The sequence below is a fragment of the Nipponia nippon genome, unplaced genomic scaffold, assembly GCF_047370975.1.
Source record: "Nipponia nippon isolate SJK-2023a ecotype South Korea unplaced genomic scaffold, ASM4737097v1 scaffold_3, whole genome shotgun sequence".
In the NCBI taxonomy this organism is placed as follows: Eukaryota; Metazoa; Chordata; class Aves; order Pelecaniformes; family Threskiornithidae; genus Nipponia; species Nipponia nippon.
This window is the reverse complement of record NW_028262347.1, coordinates 26151117-26161729: the sequence shown is the minus strand read 5'-3', so window position 1 is coordinate 26161729 and position 10613 is coordinate 26151117. Positions and strand designations below refer to the sequence as shown.

At 35.8% G+C, this 10613-nt stretch overlaps 1 protein-coding gene across 2 annotated transcripts in view; it reads right to left on the bottom strand.

Moving 5' to 3' along the window:
* Positions 1-1195: 1195 nt before the first annotated feature.
* The window catches only part of FAM3C (FAM3 metabolism regulating signaling molecule C), a 33399-nt gene continuing 23981 nt past the window's right edge, over positions 1196-10613 (bottom strand). For both annotated transcript variants that reach the window (XM_087766593.1, XM_087766594.1), the window contains exons 6-10: positions 8632-8690; positions 7143-7193; positions 6597-6681; positions 3991-4117; positions 1196-2856 (exon numbers count right to left, since the gene is read on the bottom strand). In XM_087766593.1, coding sequence (XP_087622719.1) covers positions 2767-2856; positions 3991-4117; positions 6597-6681; positions 7143-7193; positions 8632-8690 — 412 coding nt within the window. In that variant the 3' untranslated portion in view covers positions 1196-2766. The remainder of the gene's footprint in view (positions 2857-3990; positions 4118-6596; positions 6682-7142; positions 7194-8631; positions 8691-10613) is intronic.

Below are 10613 nucleotides of genomic sequence, written 5' to 3'. Positions count from 1 at the left end.
CAAGCCCACAAGATGCTGCAAATGTTCCCATCATCTTGTGTAGGAAAATACGCATCCTGGAGCTTTGTCACACACGGGTACTTTCGTGTGAAGCTACCTGTACAAAATGCCTTCATCTTTGTAACTGACTACTTCCTACCGCCAGCTGCGGGAGAGACCAGGGAGACCACAGAAGTGAGCTTTGTGCACGGTAACTCAAAGGAAACGCACACAGAATATCAGAAAGTCTTGCTTCTTAGGACTAAGCGTCCGACAGTTTACCTCAACAGGGGGATACTGTAACTAGCCCACTCAAGACAGAAGAGATGGCATGACTAGATCTTGTGTCAAGTCAATAGACCGGGATGATGCACAAGATCAAGCCATTTGCATGGCCACTCCAGTACAAGTTCTATATACTTGAAGAGAGTATTATTAAATGTGATATGATACACCTGTGAGGACACAGGTTAGAGAATAAGAGGAAGATTTCCATCAAAGTCACAAGAATCAAATTATTTAAGAAGTTACAAAAATAATCCTACCATTTTATTCCTTTAAAATCCATTGTTTAAAAGGCTTGTGGCAGGTGCAACTTTAAGGGGTTAAGACAGTCATAATATATTTACTTAGTTCAGACTGCTAAAAATCAAAAAAAGGCACAAATTTAAAAGATACAAGGGCTAAAAAAGAAGTCTGCATTTAGCCTTATTTCCTTTCCATTTACTTTTGTAAAGGAAATTTGAACTTTCCAATTTTGCTGAAAGATGAAATATTCATTGGCATTCAAAACTGAAAGAAGACAAGAATAGTCCAAGGAAACTATTAATGCAGACATACTTTTTTTTCTCTTAAGCCCCTGCCAAGGAGCTTCAAAATTGTTTTGATATTATTCTGGATAGCAGCATAACTAATACTAGCATATACACCAACAAAACTGTATTTCTGTGAAAATTTGAGGACTTGCACAATTAGTTTTCCACAATAGCCTAATGTTATGAAATAGAAGTTATTTTCCAATTGACAGAAACAGGGGGGTTTACTTTAATGAAAAAATATACATGATTTTGACATGTCCTCCTACACAAAAAAAAATCTGAAAGATTTAACAAAAGCCATTTCACTGTATAAGGTGCATTTATTGCTGGTCTACGTTAAACTTGAGGGAAAACCACATTATTTAACAAGCTATTTAAACATACAGAACAACTCAGAATCCAGTCTTACTCTAGTATCACAGGTTATTTATTTTACTTACAAAGTAATTCCCAATATTTCTTGAAATTTTTAGTGCACAGAATTCAATTTGTTTCAGAATACATCAACAATAATAGTATTTCGAGTGCCGCTGTGTTCAGCTCACACTGTGGGTTCCTGAAAAATCCTTTGCGGCTTTTGACCCATGGTACTAGCTAGAAGTTTTTGAAGATTATACCAGAACTCATGACATAAAGCTCCAAGAGATTACACCCAATTCTGGGTCAGCCCCTATTTCGTGAATACCGACACCATCAGTTATACCATACTAACTTAAGTTTCAGCAAAAGTTCAAGCTGGCCCTACTTAAAAGAAACAGAAGTTTCCAAAGAAAGCAATGTTTTCTCACAGCTCTGATATGAGCTAATGAATAAGGCCACTTCAACTTGGTCCATTTTTTTCCATTAAAAAAAATGATGAAGGAAACATTGCCAGTTAAGTTTAAATGTCACACATGGCAGAACCCAAGATACAATGCTTTCTCTAACATCTCCCTGTAAGAACAAATTGCCTCAGCTCACATTAGATGTAACATACGTGGTAAAGGTGCATAATTGTGTACCCTGAAACAACTCCCACTAGAAGGCAGACTGCTTTCTAACAGGCTCTTTGTGATGCAAAATTTATTCCCGACGTTAGAAGAGAAAGCTATTCCATTATGCACACTTACTATGTGATTAGCCGCTATAGCTGAACAGCCATAGGTAGAATCGATGGTCAAGCACCAGTGCAAAAATTGCAATAAAAACTGAACAAGTTAGCTACAGTACTGCCGCTTAACACGTCAAGTCTCTCCTACAAAGTAAACACTATTTTCATGTTAAGTACAAATCCTTCTAAGCTGTTTTTAACTATCATGCACACTCTTCATATATTTACTTTTGTTCTTCCCCTAATAAAAATAATTTATATTGTGCTTCTCATAGCATATCTGTATTACACTATCATGTATTCTTCCTTTGCTGATTATTCAGTTTTGATGGGGGACTACAAAATAAATTTCTGGAGCACTTGGTATTAGAATAACCAAATAGCTTTAATAAAAAGTGATGCTGCCATTAAAAAGGCAGAGGATTAAAAAAAAAAAAAAATCAAAGCCTTTTATTAACTTATCACTAAAAATCTACATATTCCACAAAGGTTACATACTCACAGCAACGTTACGCTGTTAAGAGGACAGTACAACACTTGTCAGGATCTGTGTATTATCTGCATATGCAACTTACTAGCCAGTTGATCTACAAGATACTATTTACCACAGGCAAACTAAATACTGTGCTTTTAAGAAATCTGCATAGAAATGATTTGATGTTTCTTTTATTTTGGACATACTTACAAAAAGGATTTCTATGTGTGTTAGCAATAAATAATCCCAATATTCAAAATGTCAGTGCTCATGCACACACCGACAAGATGGTTGCATGCTTTAAAAATATTATTTACAGTACAGTCTCCTTCATAGCCCTCTCCCTAGTAATAGCAGAAAGTGCATTTTCTTCCATATTCTTTCTCTTTTCCTTTTATTTTCATTTAGTCTTGCTTCTGAGGGATACAGCCTTCCATCTCAACAACTTCTGGCCAGCCTTCATACTTGTTTGTGTCCTTGTTGTTCTTTATATGCTATAAATAGAAAACATCAATCTACAGTTAAAGTCATTTATTTCGTTGTGTTAACTCACAGCTTTAAAAGACATTTTATTTACTTATTTTCAGGCCATGGACAAAGAGAAGACATCACTATTAGCCTCTTGCGCTTTGCATCAAATATAACAATCTCTCAGTATTCACCACTTAATGTAACTTGCTCAGACAAGTGTATGCTTAAAACAGGCCATACAGGGAAAACATTTTTAAAATTTATTATGGATGTTTATTTAGGAAGAGAGACAAGGAAGAAGATGACCAACTGCACTAAAACATGAACCACTAGACAACAAATAAATAAGGATACTAAATTTACAAAGCACTGAAAATGAATAGTCAGAATTTTAAGAACGTTATTGAATACTGAATGTTCAGGGGTTTGTTTGGTTTGGGTTTTTTGTTTTGGTTTCGGTTTTGTTTGTGGGGTTTTTTTTGTTTGTGTTTTTTCTTTTTAATTAGGAGTTTATTTTTCCACCAAGCAACCATCTGCAATCAGGTAAAACATTAGTGCCTCCAAGAGTTCGCCATTGCTCCTGCACTAGTTCCTACACCCTTGCAAAGCTGGCAAAAAAGAACACACCTTCCTTGCTCTCCTAATACAAAACTACCTTTACTCATAATTAAAGGCAACAGTGAAACATATTGAATTTTAACAGCTAAAGTATAGGAACATATCCCATTTCATAAATTTTGCTATGACAGCAATAATTTTTGCCAGAAGAGCAAAGTGAACAGCTGGGAACACCAACACCTTAACTACCACTTATCTTTCAGAGGTCAACCATTGTTAGTGCATCTAAAATACAAACATTAGGCAGTAAGTTTTAATTTCTTCAGTTTAATTGCATTCATTAAAAAGATAAATAATCTAAGTTATTGGGATACTAAGATCTACCCCACATAAGATTTTTTTCTTATTCATGAATCACCAAAGAATCTTTTTGGTACATTTAGAAGGAGGAGGCTAGTCAAAGAATAAATTTGAAAATAACACTGTGTGCCACTACTGCAATAGATACCCATCTTGAACAAATGCACGGTATTTATAAAGCATGCTATGCCTTCACTAATGTAAGCTGTTAAATTCCAGTAAGTTACAGAATCACAGACCTGTTCAAATGGACTCTTAGTCTTAACTCCTTTTCCACCGCAGAAGACCCAGTTGTCTCTAAAGCCAAGGTTAGTAATAGATGAGCTTCCTAATTCAGCGATCAGTTTCCGTGCCTCCTCATTAAGCCTTGAACAAAACAGAGAAGTTCAGTATGTGACTAAAATACATGCCCTTAGAGCTTTCATTGTTCAATAGACCATTCAGCTTTAATCTGATTAAATATAGTTTAAGTCAGTCAATATTGGGCAAGATCTATCTTTCAAAATCAGATAAGGCTAGTTCTGAAATCACCTGATCTAATGGGCTCTGCTCTTTAATATTATAATCTCAAGGAACCAGCATACAAACCTATCAGTACACGAACAAAAGCCAAGAACCCTCTCCTGTGAGAATTTATACATACATCTCAAGTCATGTTAGCAATTCTCCAAGCAACTAAAAAAGTCAGCCCGCAAAGTAAACATTGTTTGCAGGCTAAAGCTGAAGTCTAGATAAAGCAAAAGCTACTTTAGATTAGAAGAATGAGCTAAATATATGAAAGAAGTTCTTGTCTTCTTGGGTCAATTAATTCAAAATTCAGAATGCTGCCCCACAGCACGGTTCAGTGCCTGTAGGTCGAAGTAGGATAATTTTAGTATGGAAGGGAAAACGATTCTGTAAGGTAAGTTATCATTCCAAAACCTCCACATAATGGCTTTCTATTTTTTCCTTTCAATTACTGTATTTGTCTGATTACTAAACAACACACACAACTTCTGATGATCACTACTTACTGAGATATAGTTGCATGACTCGCTTCAGCTAAAATTACAAAAATGATTAAGTTCTTTGGAGGTTATTTGCACAACGCACACTCCAAGTTTCTAGAGCATTAGGGCAGTTTATATTTAAAACAAAAATCAAAATATTTTCTCTTTTAAACATGTTGGTTCTTCACAATTTTAATTGTTTTCAAGAACTGGCATTTATGATTACCATCAACCACCAGTGGTAAGGTTTTGGCTAATTATGTAATAGCACTACTAAGCAGTAGTTCCTGGCTGTCAGCATAAATGGGCCAAATTCACCTTCTTGTTTAGCTGATATTGTATCTACATACAAGCTTTCAAAAACATCATCTGTGACATGATTATTGAAACAAACTAACTGTACTTATTATCTAAAACATCAAAAAAGAAAGGAAAAAGAGCAAAAAGAAAAGTAACAAAACGAGTTAATAGAAAGACAGAAGATCCAGCCTTGGCATAAAGAAACATTAAATTGCTTTCTTCTCCTAAAAGCAGTGAATGCATAGGCACTTAAATATTTACTGCAAATATTGCACACTGCAAAGTCAGGACTTTGTCACAGGAAAGCTGCTCCTATATCAAAAATACAGACAAGTTGTGGATGACAAATTGAACCGAAAGAGAAAAAAAATGTACAGAACACATTAGCAAAAATGTTAACTATTATTAAAACAACAGAGGAAAAGGAAAAAAAAACCCTCTTAATTTTCACTATGAAAAGCAATCCTTTGGACAGGATGACTTAAGTGAGGAGTAGATTACAATACAAATTCTATGGTAATTTTTTAGTATCTATTAAAGCTGAACAAAGTTGGGAAGGTTAGAAGATAATGCTTCAAGAGAACTAAAACCTCTCAGGCTATGCCTACATTAATAAATTGAACAGCTTTAGGGTGGAACAGTCCAAACACTGAGGCCAAAAAGTATGAGGCACACACTAGTAACCTCTCGGGCTTCGAAAGGAAGGATACAGGCAAGGCCTATTGGGAATGGTCTCTGCACCCCTGTAACCACCCAACTCTGTCTTGGAGTCAATCTGAGAAAAATGCTAGATGGAACAGACCAGTTTCTACCAGAGTATTGTCTCACAGTCTTATTCCTATGTTTGGAAATATCCGAATTTACTAGCATAAGATAGAATGAGCTATCAGCAATAGAAAACCAGCACACCTCCAAAAAGACAGATATCCTTGGCAGCCTACATTTAAAAAAAAGAAAAAAAGGTGGGGACAAATTCTAGGAGAGCAGCTAGAAAGGCAACAGGGTCTTCAGGAACCAGGGAGGATAAGGGTATGGTTTAAAAAAAGTACAATGCCCAACATGCAAGTATATTCTTCACAGCTATGAGAAAGCAGTTTGTTGGACTGACCATATGCCCTACATTGTCTTGTTGCATTAACATCTTTTCTCAGAGGAGCAAAAAAAAACAGCTATGTGTTCTGATACAGCAATTGCTAATTAGTCAACTATTTAGCCTTTTCAGATTTTCAAACACTTATGATATTTCTGCTAAAGGGTCTAATTTAATATCTAATTTATTGTTTCTCTGTTGTTGGGATCACAAAAGTATACAGCTAACAGTCCTCTATGTAAACACACACATAACCCATTATGCCTAGTTAGTTTTAATTTGATCCTTGTTTTCCTCAAATCACATCAGCATTATAAAACTAATAAACTGAAAGCAGAGTTTCAAATCTGTCATCTTGGAAGAACAAAACTATCAAAAGTGATTGTGTCATAAAGAATGCATTTTTTTCAGTATAAAACACGTTTAAAAGTTTCAGCACTATTTACTATATAAATCAATGACATACTTAGTTGCACCATCATCATATGTTCCCATTAACACTATCGTTCCATCTTGGATGGACTTTAGAAATTCGATAAATGGTGCCACATCTGAAAAGAGATAGAACACAAAACTTTAATAACAAGCAACCACTCCATATTTAAACACCTGCAATACCTTTCTGCAAAGACATTCCTTTTAAGAATATTTGTAAATGTACTTATAAAAAGATGCTAAGTGGGAGAAAGATAAAATGCAGAGAGAACTCTTTCATTTTATAGAAAGTTTCATCCATATTGTGTAAAGACATCTCCCCAGTAGTTCCCACTTGTGGTTAACAAGTGTGTTTGATTAACCATACCATTCCCTCCCACCTCAACTATTTGTGTTTCTTTAAAGTTGCATACTCCTTGTAATTACAAAAGGTAGAGGTGACGCACTCCCTTAACTATCACCTTAAACCACCACAGCAAATGGAGCCGGGGGGGGGGGGGGTGGGGGAGGACAGACACAACCAGACAAAACCCGACAGACAGAACCTGACAAATTTAATTTGTTTCTAACCACCTACCTCCTCCCCACATGTCAAAGAATTTAGTGTCTAATGGTTCTCCTGTTTTACCTGCAGAAAAAGAAATATTTGGTGTCATCAAATATAGCCAAAATTATTTTATAGACAACATGCCCAACTCCTCTTAATGACTCTTTCAGAGAAAGTGCTGCAGAAGACACCATATAAATCAATCACTACGGTAACTCTCATCTTTTATGAAGATAAAGCTTTTATGAAGATATGCTCCTTAAACAGCATCATAGTTTGTGAAAAGGTGCAGGAAAAGGTAAGGGGGGGGGGGGGGGAAGAGATGCAAACTTCTGATTTTGCTTCAGGTGGGACAGAAAATAAAACAAAAGGCCCACAGCCTCTAAATCCAATAAAGAGAATTCACTTCATTTATTTACTTTATTAAGCTGGTTTTGCAAGACTAGATAGTACAGCTATAGGTTGCCTTTAGCGCCACATAGAAAGTAAGAAAGATTAAAATTACACTGCATGTTTTGCTACTGAGTGGAAATTCTTAGTCCATTTAAACATCCAGAACAAACAGAAGAAAGTGGACAATATAGTAATCTCGTTAAGTTTGGGTTTTTTTACTATACTGTTGACAAAGGCAGTATTTGATGGTAGGTAGAGTTTTCTTTTTAATACATACATTCATTTAAAGTTTGGAAGACAGGGAGAAAGACTGGCAGCTATATAACACAAGGGTAGGTATTTTGCGTTTGAACAGATTGAGACAATTTAGGAGGGCAAAATAGGATTAGGCGACTATTGTTCAAGTCATGCTTCAGATGACGTAAACCTGAGTACAATCCAAAAATAACATGAATTTATACTGCAGTGAAATGACAAAGTGCTCAGTGCTACAAGGAATTGCTTCCTACACATTAAGGACAAATCTGCCAGTACTGATGTTCAGTTCAGCTTTCAAGGTGACACACAGGTAAATTTGTCTGGTTTTAATGAAAGTTAAGAATCCTGAACACAATTACATAACATGATGTATTTAGGGACAAGATCTATAGGTATGGACTAATCAAACATACTGATTTCAAGCTAGGAAATAATGAGCTAGTCTTTCCATGTAGTAACAGAATTGTTAAATAAGTTTCGCTGAAAAGAGAGCAACAGAAGAATTTAATCTACAAAGTTTTATCAGTGGTGGCAACACACAAAGTCAAAAGAAGTAGCATCCATCTCATGGGTTTTTTTCCATTTTATATGTGCGCTGGGAATTTTTCTGATGTATCCCTGAGATAGCAATGTGGAGTGCTGTGGTGACTATTTTTACTACACATTCTTGGAAACAAAAATGCACTGAATTTTTCTACTTTCTAACAAAAAGGTGTAAGTGCCAAGATCTGACATTATCTCAGCATAAATGTGCTGAATACTTCCTTTTCTCCTCCTGCTTGCCTTTCACCATCCCTTAGTATTTCACCTTAAATTTCAGAAACAATTTGAAAATGAAGACAATCTGCTCACTTAAAATGTCACTTACCATTGACCAAGGCCACATTTATTCCTCTGCCAACATTATTTTTAACTCCACTCATTAAACTGAAACAAAATAAACAATTTTATTTTTAATAGGACAATTTTCCGATGTGGAATATTTCTGGGTTTTAAATAGGATCAAATTGTAAGAGATACATAGTTGAAAGACCACATGTTCATGACTACTTAGATGAAGAAAAATCTCCTTGAACTAATCCGTGTGCTCTTACAGCACCACTGAATTGAGAACAACAGACCAAATATCCCCAGTTGTATCCATTTCATTTGATCATTTGATCGCTTAATCATCTGGGTTTCAAAGTATGTGTGTATATTAAAAGTGTCACAAAAAATAAACTGCTATTAATGTAGTTAAGAAAATTCCTTGCAGTTAAAGAGCCTGAAACAAATAATAATATGAGGAGCTTAGCATAGTCACGTAACCAACATTTTAAGCTTTTTTGTAAGCACAGGATGAACAAAAATGTGTTAATGAGTTTAAAAGCTAGCTGAACAGAAGCATTTAAAATTAATATTGCAGCATCACACCAAGAAACAAGAAAGTCAAAGCAGTTAGCTACTTGTACCTCTAACAGGAAACCTAAATGCAAGAAAAACAGTTAATACACTGATGGGAGTTTAAACATAAGTTTAACATAATCTTGGAGTACAGTTACACATCCCAACAAAACCATCGCAATCTAGGACAGCAATTACTTGGTCAAACTCAGAGTGGCAAAGGAGCCAGAAAGAAGAGATGCACTGTGAAATGGAAGCCCTTCGAAGCTGTAAAGAGGACCTAATGGGAACATCCAGACTGTTAGCTAGGATGCTGTGCTGCCTTGGGCCATGGTGGGTGTACCACTCCAGTGAGAGGAAGCTTCCAGACCTCATCATCCCTTTTCACTGGCACTGTATAAAGATCTCTATTCTGCCTCCAGGCCCAAATATCTCCACATTAACATTTTAAAGCTAGGAGTAAAAGAGTTAACATACACAAGGAGAAATAGGAGTAAGGGTTGAAACAATTACATAAATTAAGATAACGAAGAAGTCTTCAGCTGAGATTCAAGAAAGCACCTTAGTGTAAGCACATAGGTGCACATATCTCATTAATTACAAACACACTCTAACAGATGCTTTAATTCCATCCCGATCAGGATTTCTTTAACCTCCCTAGCTTGCTCTAGGAAGGGGCTGCAGATGTGTACAATCCTGTTATGTTCAAAACTTTTTTCACATTTCTTCTGAGATCATATGATTTTCAGGTCATGTCTGAACATCTGTTCTTAGCAACGCTTCGGAAGGACCACATCCTTACGCACGCAACTGCACCACCAGCTTTCTCATGCTAACTTATTAGTGATAGGCTAGAAACAAGAAATGGTCTATCACAGAAGTATGACAAAAATCTTCCTCTCTGATGCTATCTTTTGCACCCAGGATGAAGCCAGAAGACAAAATTTAGAGGAATCTCAAATTTAACAGACAACTCTCAGGAACAGACTCAGTATTAGCTAGTTCAGAGAGGCCATGAAAGAATACCAGTTAATGGTAACTCTTGGCACACTGACTTAGGTTTTAAAGAACTAGTAATCAGAGATGAAAGAGCCCATATTCTTCTGTTAGTCCTCTAAGTTATACCATCTGCCAAAAATTCTGATTAAAATTAAAACTCTAATTCAATAACTTCTGAAACAGAAGACTTGAAGTTTTCTGCTGAAATGCAGAATGCAGTTCTGGTTAGCAGGGAACTCCAGAAGTCTTTTAGCCACTGGAGGATCATTTCTTCTCTGATCACATGATTTTCATGTCATGTCTGAGCATCCATTCTAAACAATAAAAACATATGGCAAATAGAGACTGAAAACAAATGAAAAAAGGCAGTGAAGTTCTGAACACATCCCTCCGCTCATATAAAATTTAGTGGACATTTAATTTATCAAAAAGAATAAGAACTTCCTTTTACTTTAACTACAAAATTCT